Source organism: Bison bison, unplaced genomic scaffold, assembly GCF_000754665.1.
Source record: "Bison bison bison isolate TAMUID 2011002044 unplaced genomic scaffold, Bison_UMD1.0 scf7180017864468, whole genome shotgun sequence".
Classification (NCBI taxonomy): domain Eukaryota; kingdom Metazoa; phylum Chordata; class Mammalia; order Artiodactyla; family Bovidae; genus Bison; species Bison bison.
Window position 1 is genome coordinate 4,337,355 of NW_011495029.1, and position 20,346 is coordinate 4,357,700.

A 20,346-nucleotide genomic window follows, 5' to 3' on the forward strand; every position below is an offset into this window, starting at 1 on the left:
GCCAAAGTCTTTGACTGTGTGGATCACAACAAACTGGAAAACTCTTCAAGAGATCGGAATACCAGACCACCTTACCTGCCCCCTGAGAAACCTGTGTGCAGGTAAAGAAGCAACAGTTAGAACCGGACGTGGAACAATGGCCTGGTTCCCAGTTGGGAAAGGAGTACGTCAAGGCTATATATTGTCAACCGCTTATTTAACTTATACGTAGAGTACATCATGTGAAATGCCGGGCAGGATGAAACACAAACTGGAAACAAGATTGCTGGGAGAAATATCAATAACCTCAGATACACAGATGACACCCTTATGGCAGAAAGTTAAGAAGAACTAAAGAGCCTCTTGATGAAAGTGAAGGAGAGAGTGAAAAAGCTGGTTTAAAACTCAATGATCAAAAAATGAAGATCATGGCATCCTGTCCCATCACTTCATGGCAAATAGAGTGGGGAAAAATGAAACAGCACCAGACTTTATTTTCTTGGGCTCCAAAATCACTGCAGATGGTGACTGCAACCATGAAATTAAAAGACACTTGCTCCTTGGAAGGAAAGCTGTGATGAACCTAGACAGCATATCAAAAAGCAGAGACATTACTTGGCCAATAATGGTCCATCTACTTAAAGCTATGGTTTTTCCAGTAGTCATGTAAGGATGTGAGAGTTGGACCATAAGAAAGCTGGGCACTGAAGAATTGATGCTTTTGAACTGTGGTGTTGGAGAAGACTCTTGAGAGTCCCTTGGACTGCAAGGAGATCCAACCAGTCAATCCTAAAGGAAATCAGTCCTGAATATTCATTGGAAGGACTGATGCTGAAGCTGAAACCCCAATACTTTGGCCACCTGATGGGAAGAACTGACTTCTTCGAAAAGATCCTGGTGCTGAGAAAGATTAAAGGTAGGAGAAGAAGGGCGACGACAGAGGATGAGATGGTTGGATGGCATCACCCACTCGATGGACATGAGTTTGAGCATGCTCAGGGAGTTAATGATGGACAGGGAAGCCTGGTGTGCTGGAGTCCATGGGGTCGCAAGGAGTCAGACATGACTGAGTGACTGAACTGAACTGAAATATATACTTCGTTGTGGATACCAGGATAATCAAGGAGCTGGTCAGCTCTTTCTCTGCTCTTTCCACTGCTATTAAAGCCCCAGTAAGCATCCTAAAATTGAATCCTTCTTATAGTGTGTTCATTAGAGGTTTTCAGCGTCACATAAACATATGTAAATACACACACGTTTAAATTCCATGCTGTTGCATCCATGCTGTGGAAGCCCTTCACAAAATGACGCTCATGACTGAACAGCTAAACTGAACTGCATCCACGCCATAAACTGAACCTTGGTTATTTAAGATATATATTCCTCATATTTTTTAATGTTTTTTTAAAAATCAAAAGCTGTTCCTTTGTTAGTGTTGTGTCTCATCTGCTACCTGCACTTCGCGTGAACCACAGCTGTATTAGGGAGAACTGTGTTCAATAGCGTCCCTTTTTAGTCTGAATTCCAGAAAGAGTTTCTTGGTGATAGGATTTCTGACAAATTTTATAAACCTGAATTTTATGTGACTTGAACTGAATTCATGTTCTGAATTTATAAATTTTGTATGTGTTTTAAAAGGACACTTTTAAATTTATGCAGCAGTTCAGAGATAAGCTTGTTGTAGTGAGGGACTCTGGAGATCAGGAACCGGAATACTTCGGCTATGTGGTAGTGCAGCCTCCGACATGGGTCATCGCAGTGGCTTTGGGCATGGTTCCTTCCTTAGAAACAGTCTTTTTAAAAAAAAAAAATTAATAACTCAATTTTGTGTTATTTCTACAAAGACTTTCCATGGTCTGAGATTATAAAATAAAAAATTTCCACACTCTTTTAGTTATTCTGTGGTTTCATTTTTTTGTACCTGTTGAAATATTTTGCCCATCTGGAATTTATTTTGGTGTGAAGTTTAGTTAGGCAGCTACGTTAATTTTTTAGGAGCTACCTAGTCAACTATCCCAGTACTGTTTTCTTTTGAATGACCTTGTTTCTCTTCCAGTTGAAATGCACCTTTATCAAATATTAAAAATCTGTTTATGGTGTCTCTCACTATATGGATATAGTGTTTTCAGTGTTCATTTAGCCAAGTCTATTATTTTACAGTAGTTTTAATTTATTTGAAGAGCTAGTATGTGGAATAGAATATAGACTTATTTTGAATACTTTCACAGGTTAGAAGTAGGGTAAATGGCAGAAAATCACAGTGAGATACCTTTCAGTTCAGTATAACAAGGACATATCTAAGCTCATGTGCTTTCTCACAAAATATTTATTTCTCTAAAAATCTGTTATTTTTTTTTATCTCTGTAACCTCTGACTTGATTTTATGTCATGCCTAAAATGCCCCTCCTGTTAACTTTAAAATTGTTTGTTTTCCTATGTTTTCTTTTCCTATTTTCCTGTAGGTACTACTAAAAATTTTAGACCAGTATAGGCAGAAAGAGTATGTAGCTCCCCGTGTTCTTCAGCAGGCTTTCAACTATCTCAACCAAGGAATTGTTCATTCTGTGACCTGGAAGCAGATGAAGCCGCACATACAGGTTAGTGGCAGTGAGCAGCTCTCCAAAATTATCCTCTGGTTAAAAATTTTCTAGACAAGGTCAGTGTTAACTAATCCAATATTTTATATTTAACATATTTTTGTTTTCATTAATAATTTCAGAAGAGTATCTTATGTTTCATATAAAGAGTTTAGAAGTTTAAATATTTGAGAAGAATGAGGCCTTCAAGTTAAATGAGTTGATCTTGGTTGGAATCTCACTTAGTCTCTGTTTTTCCTCTGATACGTCAGATAGTAGTTTTCTACCTTCCTTACCTGCAAGTTGCTAGGATCAAATGAGGTATTTTGTATAATAGCGTTTTGAAAACAGTCACCAGGCCTGTAGTTAAGGTAGTGTTCTTTTGTAGGAAATGCAGCCTGATACATGACCATTTTCTTTTGTAGGTTTTTATTTCTTTTTTTAGGTTGTTAAATTCTACAGCAAAAGCTAAAGTTTTCTGTTTGTATCAATTTTACTTAAAGGTAGAATTCAGCATTGTTAAGCATTGATTAATTCAGCATTGATAAGGAACAAATCAATGAAAAGTTATAGACCATTGATAAAGTAATATTTACATACAGATAACTGGATAATTTGAAGAATTTAGGAACTAAATTTTTTCCTCTCAAAGAATGCATTCTTTAATTCTGTAATCTCTAAGACGGTAGCTGAAAAGTAAAGCAAATTCTTTTATCTTTGGAGTCTAGGATAGATTTTGTTTAGTGTTATTACAGATCTTAAAGATCTGTTAGAAACATTAATATGACAGTTTGGAAAACTGACTTCCTAAAGCCTTTCATTATTGATATTCCCCAAATATGAATACTCTATATCCATTTATTGGTTTGTTTTTTTCTCTTAGAATATCTCTGAAGATGTGATTTTTTCTGTGATGTGCTATAAAGATGAGGATGAAGAACTGTGGCAGGAAGATCCATATGAGTATATAAGGATGAAATTCGGTAATTGAGATGATTTTATTCTTCATCAGTACCTGGTTATATGAAGTAATATAACTAAATTTATACTTTTAAGTAGATTTATTACTTTGTGAAATTCCCAGAGTTCTGCTTTGCATGATAAACTCCAAAACTCATGAAAGTTTGATGTTCTGTTGAGCCAGTGGTCTTGAGATGAGAAGCTACTTTATTTATCTAACCCTCTCAAGGATGCTGAAACATTATCATCTCTATACAACTCTTTCTATTGTGATGCTGATCTGCAGAGTCCATTCCTTTCTATGCCTTTTGGGCTACACATTTGGGTTTGTTCTTGGTCTGGGAGATCACTTGCGTATCTGCGTATTTTAGGAATGCTCCAGTATAGTTTGTGTCCTTATCCTAGGGACTGAATATTCCTCAGGGGAATGAAATACTTATGTTGACACCAGTGTGTGGCCCTGTTCTCTGTGGATTCTTTTAGCCTTGCATCTTCCTGGAAGCTGCCGGACTCTGTAGGTTGCCCAAATTCATTCCCCTTTATTCCCAGTATGAATTAATCACTTCATGCATACTCAGGCAGTTAGTATAGGAAGGTGTTACTTGTGTACTGCTGTTTCTCCCACAGTGAAGAAGCTATCTGGGGGCAGGGACTGTCTTCAGTTCAGTCCAGTTCAGCTGCTTACTCATGTCCGACTCTCTGTGACCCCATGAATTGCAGCACGCCAGGCCTCCCTGTCCATCACTGACTCCCAGAGTTTACCCAAACTCATGTCCATCGAGTTGGTGATGCCGTCCAACCATCTTGTCTTCTGTCATCCCCTTCTCATCCTGCGTTCAATCTTTCTTAGAATCAAGGTCTTTTCCAGAGTTAGTTCTTTGCATCAGGTGGCCAAAATATTGCAATTTCAGCTTCAGTATCACTCCTTCCAATGAATACTCAGGACTGACTTCCTCTAGGAATGACTGGTTTGATCTCCTTGCAGTCCAAGGGACTCTCAAGACTCTTCTCCAACACCACAGTTCAAAAGCATCAGTTCTTCAGTGCCCAGCTTTCTTATGGTCCAACTCTCACATCCTTACATGACTACTGGAAAAACCATGGCTTTGACTGTATGGACCATTGTTGGCCAAGTAATGTCTCTGCTTTTTGATATGCTGTCTAGGTTCGTCATAACATTTCTTCCAAGGAGCAAGCGCCTTTTAATTTCATGGCTGCAGTCATTATCTGCAGTGATCTTGGAGCCCAAGAAAATAAAGTCTGGTGCTGTTTCCGTTGTTTCCCCACTCTATTTGCCATGAAGTGATGGGGCTGGATGCCATGATCTTATTTTCTGAATGCTGAGTTTTAAGCCAGCTTTTTCACTCTTTTCCTTCACTTTCATCAAGAGGCTCTAGTTTTTCTTTCCTTTCTGCCATAAGGGTGGTGTCATCTGTGTATTGGAGGTTATTGATATTTCTTCTGGCAGTCTTGATTCCAGCTTGTGCTTCATCCAGCCTGGCATTTCGCATGATGTACTCTGAATATAAGTTAAATAACCAGGCTGACAATATATAGTCTTGATGTACTCCCTTCCCAATTTGGAACCAGTCTGTTGCTTCATGTCTGGTTCTAACTGTTGCTTCTACCTGCATACATATTTCTCAGGAGGCAGGTAAGGTGGTCTGGTATTCCCATCTCTTGAGGAATTTTCCAGTTTGTTGTGATCTACACAGGCAAAGGTTTTGGTATAATCAATAAAGCAGAAGTAGATGTTTTTCCAGAACTCTCTTGCTTTTAAGATGATCCAATGGATGTTGGCAATTTGATCTCTGGTTCCTCTGCCTTTTCTAAAACCAGCTTGAACATCTGGAAGTTCTTGGTTCACGTACTGCTGAAGCCTCACTTGGAGAATTTTGAGCATTAGTTTGCTAGCATGTGAATGAGTGCAATTGTGCAGTAGTTTGAACATTCTTTGACATGGCCTTTCTTTGGGATTGAAATGAAAATTGACCTTTTCCAGTCCTGTGGTCACTGCTGAGTTTTCCAGATTTGCTGACATATTGAGTGCAGCACTTTCTTAGCATCATCTTTTAGGATTTGAAATAGCTCAACTGGAATTCCATTACCTCCACTCGCTTTGTAGTGATGCTTCCTAAGGCCCATTTGATTTCATATTCCAGGATGTCTGGCTCTAGGTGAGTGATCACACCATCATAATGATCTGGGTCATAAAGATCTTTTTTGTATAGTTTTTCTGTGTTTCTTGCCACCTCTTCTTAATACCTTCTGCTTCTGTTAGGTCCTTACCATTTCTGTCCTTTATTGTGCCTGTCTTTGCATGAAATGTTCCCCTGGTATCTCTGTTTTTCTTAAAGAGATCTCTAGTCTTTCCCATTCTATTGTTTTCCTCTATTTCTTTGCATTGATTACTGAGGAAGGCTTTCTTATCTCTCCTTGCTGTTCTTTGAAACTCTGCATTCAAATGGATGTATCTTTCCTTTTCTCCTTTGCCTTTAGCTTTCTTCTTTTCACAGCTATTTGTAAGGCCTCCTCAAACAACTATTTTGTCTTTTGCATTTCTTTTTCTTGAGGATGTTCTTGATCACTGCCTCCTGAAAAATGTCACAAACCTCTGTCTGTAATTCTTCAGGCACTCTGTCTATCAGATCTAATCCCTTGAATCTATTTGTCAGTTCCACTGTGTAATCGTAAGGATTTGATTTAGGTCATACCTGAATGGTCTAGTAGTTTTATCTGTTTTCTTCAATTTAAATCTGAATTTGGCAATAAGGAGTTTATGATCTGAGCCACAGACAGCTCCCAGTCTTGTTTCTGCTGACTGTATAGAGCTTCTCCATCTTTGGTTGCAAAGAATCAGCCAGTGTGATTTCAGTATTGACCATCTGGTGGTCTGTCTTGCTTTATTTTGCATTCTCCATCCCTTCTAGAGCTCTACACTACTTTGCAAGTTCTTGGCACTAGTCTGCATTCAGTGAAATGTTCAAATAAATAATGTTAAGACTAGCATTACCTAAGGCATGCTGAAGGGGCTGTGACCACAGTGCTTTCCTCTTCTTGGGACATGTGTTTCTGGTTACCTGAATTAAGCCTACTAGAATAGATGCCAGATTATTGGTCCATGTTGTTTTCACAATGCTTATGTTTAGTATTATTTGATTCGGTAAGTGAGGAAGTGCCTCTTTCTCTTGGAGACAAAGTACAGGAAAAGCAAAAGTATGAGAAAAGTATTTACCACTGGTTTATCCTTCCATTCTATCATTTCCTTTTCAAATCATGATACATAATGCAGGATTTATTAATTCCCCTTCCTAATGCTTTAATGGGCTTCCCACGTGGCACTAGTGGTAAAGAACCTACCTGCTAATGCAGGAAACTTAAGAGATGTTGCTTCGATCCCTGTGCCAGCTGATCCTCTGAAGGAGGGCATGGCAGCCCACTCCAGTATTCTTGCCTGGTGAATCCCTTGGACAGAGGAGCCTGGTGGGCTTCAGTCCCTAGCACTGCACAGTCGGACACGACTGAAGTGACTCGGCACATACACAGTGCCTTAAATAGCACAGAATTATTTGCCAATCTTTCTTCTGTCTTATTTAAGGCATTCTTTTTAGTGTTTGGCTTTTCTATACCTGTGAACTTTTATAAGTGCAGTGTATTTGTTTAGCTTTCAGAAAACTACTGTTATTTTACTTACTCTTCATATTAAATAAGAAAGTACCTCAGGTTTTGGAAAATATAATAGTTAAGAGTTCTGTGTGTTACATTTTATTGATTAAAGGAGAATATGGATAACTCAAGACTAGGTTAAGTGTCTTTTTTTCCTTAATAGTTTGCTTCTGTGGACTAGAACGCAGTGGCTAGTGTGTGTATTTTACTTTTAGAAAGCTATTGGGGAAAACAATTACTAGTCTCCTTTTTGTCATGTGCAGTTATTTATATGAACAAAATACTTCTAAGTATATTGACTGATATTAATAATGGTGTGTTTAGATTTGGTAAAAACTGAAGGAGAGGGACTTATCTGCCGGTCCAGTGGCTAAGACTCTATGCTCCTAATGCAGGGTGCCTGGTTTTGATCCCTGGTCAGAAAACTGGATCCTACATGCCATAATTAGAAGATCCCACATGCCCCAACAAAGATCAATAATCCCACAGCCACAACTGAGACCCAGCACAGCCAGAGAAATAAATAAATATTTTTAAAAAAACAGACTGAAGGAGCTCAGGCCTTGATGTTAAGACAGTCTGGCTGTGAATACCGGCCTAGTCGCTTACTGTGTAACTGTGGACAAATCACCTAACCTGTCTGAGATGCGGTGCTTTCAGCTGTACTGACTTGTGTGCGTTTGTATGTAATCAGTTTGTTTCTTTCTCTTACTGTGTAAGCAACATGAGAACCTTTTTTTGATATTTGTATTCCCAGAGCTTAGAACAGAGCCTGGCACACAATAAGCAGTAAATAAATTTTTATTGTTTTCTTATAGAGGTAAAGCATTTTTCCTATCCTCAGTGGAACTGTATTGTTTGTTTTAATATGACTATTCAAAAGGACAACCTATAGAGTTTGATAAATATTGTTGTGTATGAGAGCAGTCGTGATATGTTCTTAGCTTATAACCAGTGTTATATATGGACTGTTTTATTTCTTGGTTTTAGAATAGTGGTCAGTCAGGTTTAAACTATAATAAGTAGTTGTATTTTTGCTAACATGGTTTAAACTTTTAAAATCTAAAATCTTAGATATTTTCGAAGATTATGCTTCTCCTACCACAGCAGCCCAGACTCTCTTATATACCGCTGCAAAGAAAAGAAAAGAGGTATGTAGTTATTCTTTTTAAATACAAAACTGAAAGGTGACCTGTGTTGATTTGACATTCTAATGAATGCCCCTTGTAATTGAAAAATTATGTTAGTAGTTATAATCTGTAACTTAAAAAAATTTTTGTGTCCTCATAAGGGAAAAGGAATATTTTTTCTTAATTGTAGTTGCTTGATAGAACACAATAAAATGTCTTTATTTTTGAAAATTTGTACATCATTTTTAATATGATAGTAAAGCAGTGAAAGCTCATGTAGACTAAAGTGGATTCTTCTATTTCTTTAGGTGTTGCCAAAAATGATGGCATTCTGTTATCAAATCCTAACAGACCCGAACTTTGATCCTAGGAAGAAAGATGGAGCCCTGCATGTGATTGGTTCCCTAGCTGATATTTTACTGAAGGTTAAGCTACTCAAATTTAATTTACTTAATAACACTGTGAAGCATAGGCAAATGAGATAATATGAGAATTATGGATAATTTAAAACTGCTGACTCTGCATAATTGAGTTGACTGTAAATATTTTTCTGTCATTTTTATTTTTTTAATTTAAAATGACTTTTTATTCACTTTTTCAGTATGAAACTGTTGCTATGTAAAAAAGATGATACAAAATAACTTTAGTGTTGTTTCTAGAAAGATCAGTTAATATCAAGTTTCTATCTAAAGACTATTTCTCTCTTGTTTTAAAACGCATTATGTAGGTCAATAATTTTACAAAATTTAAATAAAAGTATATTAAGTGTAAATCATAAGAAACATGCTTTATTAGGAAGTGATTTTTATATATGAAAAACACATTAATAAGTTAAACTCAATTTCTATTTCCTAACAGAAGAGTTTATTCAAGGACCAAATGGAGTTATTGTTGCAGAATCACGTATTTCCATTACTATTGTCTAACCTGGGATACCTTCGAGCCAGAGTAGGTTTTTCCATGTTTCATTATAGTGTTTCGAAATCTTCATTTGTAAGTTAATTATTGAACTAAATACTTTTGGACAAATTTATCTTTTACCACACTGGGACAAAATGAAGTTAGTGAGAATGTCTTTTAAAATCATAAAAGCTGAATAAAGAGCAAATTAGTAAATAAAGGGATGTATAGATTTTAACTGCAACTGCCCCTCTTGCCTCACTTGCTGCATATGCAGAACATACTGTGAGAGGGGTGATGCTACAGTGGTGGTACCATGTAAATTCATAGGCTGATTAATTTTTAGTGTCCAAAACAGCATGAAAATTATATTTTGGCTAAACTCTTGATTATGATTTCCAGGATAATAGTTAGATAGACTTTAATAACATGGAGAAAATAATAATCCATGTAAATTTATTTGTATTCTAAGTATATATTATTTATAGAAGCAATATATTTTATGGAGAAATTAAAATAGAACTTTTAACAGCCTAGTGCTTATTTTTGTAACTATATCAACACAACAAAATATCTTGCTAAAACCAATATATGTTAATAATGCCTTGTACACACCAAAGCATTTTATAAATAAAAGACAGGGACTTTCCTGGTGGTCCAGTGGTTAAGACTGTGCTCCCAGTGCAGGGGTCCTGGGTTCAATCCCTGATCAGGGAACTGAGACCTGGAGCAATCAAATAAATAAATAAATGAAAATATTTAAAAAGAAATAATAGTCACTAGAGAAATATTTGTGTGAATGTAGGTTAGAAATGTAGAGGGTGCACAAGTATTTTGATAAGTAGGCTACTATTTTTACAGACTATTAATTGTATGTCTCTTGCAAGTCATTAGTCATTCAAATTAATTACTGTCAATTGTATTTTATGCAATAGATTTAAAAAAATAATATGATTTAGTGGTCTAATAGTTTAAAGTTTGGTAATTTATACAAGGTTAAATTTTTTTTTCTCTTCTGTGACTGAAAAAGTCAAGTTTCTTAAGCTGATTAGTGTAAAGGAAAATAATATTTTATTCATTTGCTTTGAAGACCAGTAGATGAATGTCAACACTGGCTTGTAGTGCTTTTGCATATAAATAATAAGTTGTGAGTCATAATATTTATTAAAGCATTGACAGGATTTTTTTTTAGAGACACTTAAGTTGGGCTCTGTTTAATCTTTCTTATGAATAACGATATTGCATAAAGGTAATTTAGAAGTAATAAAATTGCCTTTCTTATAAGAAGTATGGAATCGAGAAGTTAGCAACTGAGACTAATATGTTTCCCTCCAAAAAACAAATAAATGAATAGTACATGGTAGGATTAATGATGTTTTACCTAGAAGTTTTTATATTCATTATTACATAAAACCATAATCCTAATAGTTTCCTACTAACTTTTTCCTTATAACATAGTCCTGTTGGGTACTTCATGCATTCAGTTCTTTGAAATTTCATAATGAGCTCAACCTAAGAAATGCAGTTGATCTAGCAAAGAAGAGCCTGATTGAGGATAAGGAGATGCCTGTCAAGGTTGAAGCTGCCCTTGCTCTTCAGTCATTAATTTCTAACCAGACACAAGGTAAAGCCAAAATTATTATTAAATTAACAAAATTTAAAATTTAGAATAAAAATACATTTTTTAGAGGGTATTTTTAATTAAATAATTATTTTGATGTGGTCTTCTCAAATAGTTTTGTTTACTTCCTTGTCTTAAAGTTCAGAGTTTGGGTTTTTGAGGTTTTGCCCCCTCAGAATTTTATAAGAGTTTATTCTTGCCACTTTTAGAAATGTCTGTTAACCGTGGTTTCCAGAAAAATTTGAGATTAGGAAACAAGTTGATTGTTAAACATTAGGGTAGATGGGGAATCAAGAGACCTAGGAGTCTAGTTTTGACAGAGCTTCTGCCTTGCCGTCTAGACCTGGGCAAGATATGTGATCTGTCAAGGTTTAGATTGCCATATATTTAAATTTAGGGGGATTGGACTAGATGGCTTTAAGATTCCTTTCAGCTCTAGGATTCTGTGATTCTCACAGTTCTGAAAGTAGCAAGTTGCATTTCTAGTGAGTGATAACACATATCTCCTTTGTTGAGAAGAAGGCTCTGTTCAAAATTCAAATAAACCTTTAAAAGTAAATTCTATCATTATGAAGAACATTAGCCTTTATCCCTATACAACACTGTTCGAATGGAAGGCAATATTAGATAAACACATGTGGGGAGAAGGGTGGTTGGAGATGGGGTGAAAGAGTGAATGAGCATCGTCAATGTTGGGCACAGTCTTTATGTAAATGGTTTTTACACTTGTATCATGCTGTCATATTCATGTTTGATAAGTCATGCTGATGACAGAGGACACATGGGATTCAAATTTCTCAAGGGAGCTATTGGCATTTGGGGCAGGAGAGTTCTTTACTGTGCAGGACTGATTGTATGTTGCTCATGGGAAAATGGATACATTGGTGAACATTATTTTGGTACAACTTTATAATTTACTTACCATCAGGCAAATATGTATCTGGAACCTACTACCCTGTGTTATTTACCTTGTGACCAAGTAACTTTCACTTGTGAATCGCTAATATTTTTTACTGAGTTTGTTTTTTATTGCATTAGCCAAGGAATATATGAAGCCACATGTAAGGCCTATTATGCAGGAGCTGTTGCACATTGTTAGAGAGACAGAAAATGATGATGTTACTAATGTTATCCAGAAGATGATATGTGAATATAGCCAAGAGGTTGCCTCAATTGCTGTGGATATGACTCAGCATTTGGTAAGACTGGGCACAGTTTTATGTTAGTTTGGTATAAAGGCTTTGAATGATCTAAGTAAATTAAACTCCAAAATTTGAAGTTTAGTTTGTATGTAACTGAAATGCTAATGTAAAAATATTTGCTCTAATAATTCTGACAGTTAATTTCAATGTATAGTTTTCAGTTTTCCTAGATTTTGGATTTATTTATTTAATGCAACCAGAAGTTAATTATTTGCTGTTTGATTATAATAGCTAATATATATTCCACTTTAGTGACTAGATAAGGGCAAAGTGGCTATATTTAAAACATGACAGTTTTTATCATCAGTATTCACTTGGCAAACTGCATATCTTAAAGTTTGAGCAGTGGTGGCATTTGGAGATGTGACACTGTCCTTTTGCTCACTTCTCATAGAGAAGTGTGCATGTAGCAGTACTAATTGTTGAATGTGTTTGCTATTTTTGTAGGCTGAGATATTTGGCAAAGTTCTTCAAAGTGATGAATATGAAGAAGTTGAAGACAAGACTGTAATGGCTATGGGAATTTTACATACCATTGATACTATCTTGACAGTTGTAGAAGATCACAAAGAGGTAGGATTTCCTTGTGTTTTATGATGTCATTATAGTAACTGAAATTTATATTATTGGTCATGAATTTTAAATTCTTGACCTTTAAATTGCTGTTTATGTTGCTGGATTTTAAAAATTACCCTCAAATCTTAAAGAAAAGTATTAAAATGATTGAAGGGAAATGTTGCATGTGATTTTAAAGTATATAGTATATAGTATATCTCTTTTGCTAAACTTAGTTCATCACATCTGCTATATGCCAGGGTAGGCTTGGGGGAAAACCAAATTTAATAGGACATATAGTATATAGTATATCTCTTTTGCTAAACTTAGTTCATCACATCTGCTATGTGCCAGGGTAGGCTTGGGGGAAAACCAAATTTAATAGGACATAAGCCACACTGTTTGGAATCCACAGTCTGGTCTTCTTGGTAGAGAGAGACTGCCATTCAGTTACAGAGGCAAATTTTAAATAATAGAACAAAATACTGATGTAACAAATACCTGAGAATGGAAGGGAAGAAGAGCTTAAAACATCATCTTCCCTAGGCTGAATTCCAGAACAATATTGGATTAAGAATTTGTGCAGATGTTTGTCAAGCACTCTCATATCCGTTCAGTTCAGTTCAGTTTAGTTGCTCATTCATGTCCAGCTCTTTGCGACCCCACGGACTGTGGCATGCCAGGCTTCCCTGTCCATCACCAACTCCCGGAGCTTGCTCAAACTCATGTCCGTCAAGTCGGTGATGCCATCAGCCATCTCATCCTCTGTCGTCCCCTTATCCATTAGCTGACAGAATGTCACCATGTCCCCCGCCGCAGCGCGGGTAATGGTAGTGCCCTTCTGCAGAAGTACAGCACAAGGTTCAGGTAGTATCTCATGTTCACGGAGTTGGGAATTTGTAGATTTAGAGTTGCAGTCAATTGATATATCCTGATAATATATCAATTATTGCCTACCTAAAACCTGCTGCTCTCCTCCCCAAGTATTATATATTATATAGCCTTTACTTAAATTAGATTTGTGTTCATTACTTCTGCCAGCACAGTTGACTTGTTTGGCAATGTTGGCAGCTCTCGTTTTATACAGTGGGACTTAGGAAGCAGGTGCTGGTTCTTTAAATAGCATTGTTAAACCCTGTGGCTGTTGACTTATCCTGTGTTTATCGCATACTTTGGTAAGCAATGGATGCTTACCAGGTTCTTAAAAATGGTTCAATTTTCTTCTCCTGGGCAGGCCTTTCTTTGCCTAAAAGACTTAATGTGAATTTTTGTTTTTATATTCATTATTGTATTGTTGTGTCCTTGTTGAAAGTATATGGGCCTCTCTGTAATGGTGAGATTTTCAAGTTAAATTGCATGTATACTTAAGGATTATTCTTTCCCCGTATATGTAGAACTTGTATTTTAAATTTGAAGACAGCTTAGAAATCGTCTTGTCAAGTTTTCCCAAATATGTTTGTCTGGAGGATGGGCAGTAGTAGGATAAACATCAGGATTAGTTTGGAGGAAAAAAAAAAACAAAAAAACCCACCGTTTTATCTTTCTGTTTTAATTTTTTAATTCTTGATATTACTTTTATTTTGAATTTCAAATAAAGTTAAAGGAGCATGTGACCTTATTGTGATTATCAAAGGAGGAATGGGTTAAAGTTGAGATACACTAATCAAATCTAGCTTCCCTAACCTATAGATGAAAAATCTTAAAGCCTTTAGCTAGATGGCTTTGCCAAGGTCATAGGTAACTATAGGCAAAACAAGGACTGGAATCTTGGTCTCCTGACTGCCAGTCTTATGATTTTGAACTTTGACTTACTAAAAGCAAGCTTTGAAAGCAAGATTTCCTTAAAAGAAATATTTACATGTGTATAAATACTTAATGTATGAAGAGTAAAATTAGAAATCGGAAAAAGATGGCTAGTATTTTTATGGCTTAAGTCTTCACATTGAAGCCCTAGATATATTAGGAATTAAAATATTGGTATAAAATATGAGATAAGGAATTAATTTAACTTGTAATTTTATTATGATTTTAACTCACAGTTCCATCATTAGCCCACTTTTCAGAATTTCCTGGTTATTCTTTGATGTTTAATTTTTCACATGGAGTTTAGAATTAACTTCTTAATTTCTCTTCTCAAAAAGCTACTATTGGAAAAAAAAAACCTATTGGTATTTTTATTGGGGTAATATTAAATTTATAGATTAAATTAAGGGTTATGATGAATTTTAAACTAAATGTTTAAAATTTGTCTTTAGGTTACTCAGCAGTTAGAGAATATCTGTCTACGGATCATTGATCTTGTTTTACAGAAACATGTAATTGGTAAGTTCAAAGATAGAATAAAAAGGTAAATTGAGACTATTTTAAAATTTGATGAAAAATGCATTTTAGCCCTTCAAATTCAACAAGATGGACAGTTTTGAGAAAGAGAAGCTTGCCTTCTGTTCAATTTTTGGATATACTTTCTAATATTAGATTTCTAGATTTTCATTTAGAGGTAAGCTTAACATACCCAATTAAGAATTTTTGTTGTTGGAGTTTTTAAAGAACAGAGATTTTAAATTTTTTTTAGAAAGAAAGAACTAAGATGAGGTTCAGGTGAGGTTACTTTAGGATTGAAAAATGTGAGATGATAGGCATATATTCTATCAGAAGTGTGCATTAATTGTTATTCTGTTTATGTTATGGTACCTGAATTCTGAGTAGAGTCAGTAGTTAATACTGGACGTTATAGATTGATTGGAATTTGTAGAAGAGGCAACTTTTCATAGTATCCAAGCATTTTGAAGATACCAGCCACAAGTCTTGTGGGTAGGAGAGAAATGTAGCCTGTATAGTGTAAGAGATAGAAAGATGGAACAAAAGCAGGTTATCACATTAGAGCAGCCATCTCCAAACTTTTATCATTCACACCATTAGTAAAAAATTGAGCATGTACTTCTAATGTATGTGAATAATACTTGAATATATATTTATATGCAATATACATGTTACTGTGATACATTTACATACATAAAGAGAAATGTAAAATGTGAAATTAAATATAAATGAATATATTTATCTCTACTAAGTGTTCTAATACATTCTTCTCCCATTTTAGAGCATTATCCTCTACTTTGCTAAAGTAGTCCTTACTTTTGAAATCATCACTATAAAGCAGTGGTTCTCTAACTTTGATGTGGATAAGAATCACTGAGGATCTAGTTAAAATGAGGCTTCCTGGACCATAACTTCAGAGATTCTGATACATCAGAAAGAATGTATTCACTTATGTCCTTTTTGTGAAGAGATGCAACTGAAAATTCTCCATTAAAAAATTTTTTTTAAGGACTTCAAACATGTGGATATTGTATTGACTTACAATATTGTATTAGTTTCAGGTTTACAACATAGTAACTGGATATTTTTATAGAATATTCTATATACAAAGTTATAAAATACTGCCTATATCCCCTTTGCTGTGCATTACATAGCAGTCTGACCATGTTTATGTCCACAGTCCAGTCTTTTTCCACAGTTCCACTTTTGCCTCCTTCTTTTGCCTGTTTTTATTGCTAATTTACTCTTGAACTTCATGTTATTAAAAGCTAGGCTTAGCCATTACTGATTTAACTCCTCTATCTTATGTAGTAAGTCAAAGTTAGTACAACCATCCTACCCTAATAGTCCATTGTCTTGGCTGAGACCAAATGAAAAAGCTTCTGGTTAATTTAAACATAAATGGAATTGATGGAAGGATATTTGTAGCTCACCAAAGCAGTGGGAAGGCTGGAGTTGGCCAGAGTCAGCCAGGATTCTGCCATAAAAATGGTCTGCTTAGAAGGCCTGTGCTGCCTTGCTCAACACTGGGTCCTACACTGCTGCCCACCATAGTCCAGACTCCCAACACAGACCGTGAGCCTCCTGATTCTTCCCACCCTCCACAAAAAAACTGGAACAGCTTTGTGCCTTTTAGTTTCTCCCTCAGATTCATAGTCCTCATCTTGAGCATCTCAAGTGGCCTGGTAAATAAAGTACACAGGCTGTAGCCATCAAGAGCATGAAAGGAAATACTGGGCCTCTTTTCTTTCTTTTAGGCTTCATGTTAGGAAGAGGCATTTGCTTTCCTGAACAGAACTTTCAGAAATTTTTTATTCAGGCCATTGGTTGTATTTCAAATGATTGTCTTTCCTAAATTATTTCCCAATATCTATGATTTCCATCTAATTTTGCTTTTGGTAAGGCAAATATCTGTATTGCTAGCTTTTAAATATATTAAAATTTGAATAAGGTTACAGAAAAAAATTTTATTCAAGCTTCCAGGGTGAATATTGGTTCCCTTAAATAAGAAGAAGGAAAAAAAAAACCCCAAAACTTTGAAGTTAGACTTTTTTTTTCAGTCACATGGTAGGAAATTTTTGAAATTTTTGTGTTGAGGTTTGTGTTTTCTGATTGTATGTTTAGATATAATTTCCTTCTGAATGAGGGTAAGAATAATAAGTATATGTACAAATGCAAGAATATTCCCTTTGGACTCTTTTAATAGTAAGTATAATTATCTTGAAGTAAGTTGAAAAATGTTGTACTAATTTTACAAGCTTTGTAAATTGGCAAAATATATTCTGTATATAGTTTGTAAAAAATACATGCAGCAGACAGATATTTTCACGTAGATGAATTAAGTTCTCTGAAGAACATTAATTGTTTGTAAATTTAAAATCCTGTGCATGAGACACATACAATAATTGTTCCTTCTTGTATCCATTTCTAATATAGTTTTATATATAAACTTTATTTTCTGTATTACAAAACACAAAAAATATAACTTTTCAGTATTACAAGTAAGTTTAGTAAAAGCAAATCTTTGCCATATCTTATTGAGTAGGGGGCAGATCTTCGTGAGAAATGGAAGATGGCAAATATTAATAGAGATAGCAAGAGATGGGAGCTGAGAAACAGATGTTCAAAAGTATGTTAGATATAAGATATGTGTGAGTATATAGCCTAAATCCTCTTCTGTGTGGTCTTTGTGTTTAATTTTTGCTATTTCCTAGGATTCTAACTGGAGATTCTCTTCTTTCTAGAATTCTATGAAGAAATTCTTTCACTGGCTTACAGTTTAACTTGCCATGGTATTTCTCCTCAAATGTGGCAGCTTCTAGGTATCTTATATGAGGTTTTTCAGCAGGATTGTTTTGAATATTTTACAGGTATGACTTTGACCATGTAACATTTTTGCTGTTCTGTGTCTAGATAGGTATTATTTCCTCTGACACTTAACATAAAGACATATGATTCCAGTACTAATCAGAAAATAATTGTTCTTCCTTTCCTGTTGACTGGTGCTATTGTAGGACTATTTTTTAGCCCTAGGAATAGAGGTCATGGTAGGAAGGCTATATTTCCTACTGAATCTTACTTAAATTACTTTGCAGTCAGAGTATATATCCATATATTAATTAATATTTTCTGAATGTCAACTATATTCCAAGCAATGTTCTAAGCTCAGCAGTACATCAGAGAACAAAATAGACAGCCCTTGCCCTTTTGACACCTCCATTCTAGTATGGGGTGGGATAGGCTAGGAAACACACAGACAAATAAGCAAATAGAGTGTGTCAGATGGTAATGAGTGCTATGGGGAAAAAGAAGAAAATTCATAACAATCACTACAGTAAATGATGAGAATTTTAATCTTTCTGATCCACATTTCCCTCATCAATAAATAGGGCAGGTGTACCATTTTAGTTTCTCACATTTTGTGGTTGCAAGGGAAGATAGTAATGTGTATGTGCTATAAAAATGTGCTTACAGTGGTAATAATTGGTTTCTGCTTCTGTTGCTCAAATCTCATTGAGCGTTTGAATTTTTTTCCAGACATGATGCCTCTTCTGCATAATTATGTGACAATAGATACAAATACTTTACTGTCAAATCCAAAGCATTTAGAAATACTTTTTACAATGTGTAGAAAGGTAAGCATGTCCTAATCAATTTGTCATAATGATTCTTACTAATGTTTACTGACTAGTGTTGTATTTCACTTTAGGTACTCTCTCAATTTATTTTTTATATATTTAGTTGTATATTGCTCTTATGAACATATATTTGTCATTTTGTGTTTTCAAATGGAGTTTGGAATTATATTCTGAAAATTTCATATTGTGTGTTATACTTAATGTTTGCTACTTCTGTAGCTGTGTACTTCACAATGCTTAGGTAAATGATTTTCCATGTAGTTTTTCTTTCAAAAATATAGACTTACTACTTGATTAAAGAAGAGTGCTAGGAAAATATCACACTTTGTGAATTATGATTTTTCTTTTAATTGAATGTATATATTGGAAAACACTAGGTATAGGTAATTTGAACATAAACAAGACACAAAATATTGGAATAGTTGGAAAGATAGCATCATTTAACTCAATACAGGGTAGTTTGTAAGCCACGTAATGACTACTGTTGTATTTATGTACAAGCATGATTGTCTACTATGTTATCTTTGTCACAAATGCCCCCTTGGTTATATCTAGGAGTGACTCATGACTAATGCTTTCCTCCTCTTTTAGGTGAATATGTGTATATTCATAAATATAAAACTGTATTACATAGAGATGGCAGATTTTAGAAAGCTCAAATAGCCAGAAACCTAAGTTTGGCTTTGGAGTTGTTAGTAAGATAGCTAGTGTACAGCCTGTTTTCCTTCCTAGGAGAGATATGTACCAGGCTCTGTTAAAGAGTGCTGAACTCATACTCAGTTTATCTAATTTAGGTCTCAGTTCAGTATGAACATGTGCTTTCTATAATTGTTCATTCAGTGAAAATACAGAATTGTCATTAGGGGAACAGTCTGGTAAGCTTTGTTATATTCATCTTGTGTAATACTGTTTAGTCCTAAATGGTTTAATATCTTCAGAAAGTACTTCGAGTTATAAAGTCCATGTGAGGAAATTAAATGGTATGTAATATTATATTTATGGTTTCATTATGAAAAACTGGGTGGATATAGACAGGATTCAAAAAGAACAGAAAAATACGAAAAATACAGGGTTTGTTTCATTGTTTAAGAAGGTTTTCGTTTTTTTTTTAAATTTCATTGTATCATTTTATTGTTTTTGGTGCCTTACTTAAAGAGAAGCTTTTTTGTATAGACAGGTAACAGCCTACTTTTTAATCCAGAGTTAAATAAAGTGAATCATTACTCATATAAGGAATTAGAGTAGATAAAAAAGATAGATGGACTTCATTTTGAATGTCCTTTTTTTGGTTTGGCAAGGTAAACTCATGATGCAAACACCATGATTCTAATGGCTGTTTTTTACCTGATACTTACTTTATGTAAACTTGATTAAGGTTTTACAATGCTGTTCACTGCTGAGTGAAATTTTAATTACTGCAGGTACTATGTGGAGATGCAGGAGAAGATGCAGAATGTCATGCAGCCAAACTTCTTGAAGTCATCATTCTTCAGTGCAAAGGAAGGGGAATTGATCAGGTAATATAGGTATAGAAAACATCCTACTTGATGTTTAAAATTTTAAATTTACAATGCCTGCTTAACATTTTGTTTATATTATGATGAAAAATTATAAAGATAGCCTATAGTTTGTATTTACTGGTACAAATCTTATAACAAAAATACCCATGCAATTTGGAAATTGTTCCTTGCATTCTAGATACACAGAAAAATATGTAATAACTTAAGAGACTAACAAGTAAATCATGAAGGAGATAAATGTACAAATCCTGCTTAGTTTGATTCCCAGAGATTTGCTTTT

The 20,346-nt window shown here is 34.9% G+C and overlaps 1 protein-coding gene across 1 annotated transcript in view; it reads left to right on the forward strand.

Annotated features, from left to right (window-relative positions):
- Positions 1–20,346, forward strand: part of IPO8 (importin 8) — a 65,918-nt gene that overhangs the window by 22,837 nt on the left and 22,735 nt on the right. Inside the window, 12 exon segments of the mRNA XM_010860615.1 lie at positions 2,442–2,576; positions 3,439–3,538; positions 8,256–8,332; positions 8,620–8,736; positions 9,170–9,259; positions 10,670–10,835; positions 11,871–12,031; positions 12,482–12,607; positions 14,845–14,911; positions 17,653–17,778; positions 18,446–18,543; positions 19,968–20,063. Of these exon segments, the coding sequence (XP_010858917.1) occupies positions 2,442–2,576; positions 3,439–3,538; positions 8,256–8,332; positions 8,620–8,736; positions 9,170–9,259; positions 10,670–10,835; positions 11,871–12,031; positions 12,482–12,607; positions 14,845–14,911; positions 17,653–17,778; positions 18,446–18,543; positions 19,968–20,063 (1,359 nt within the window).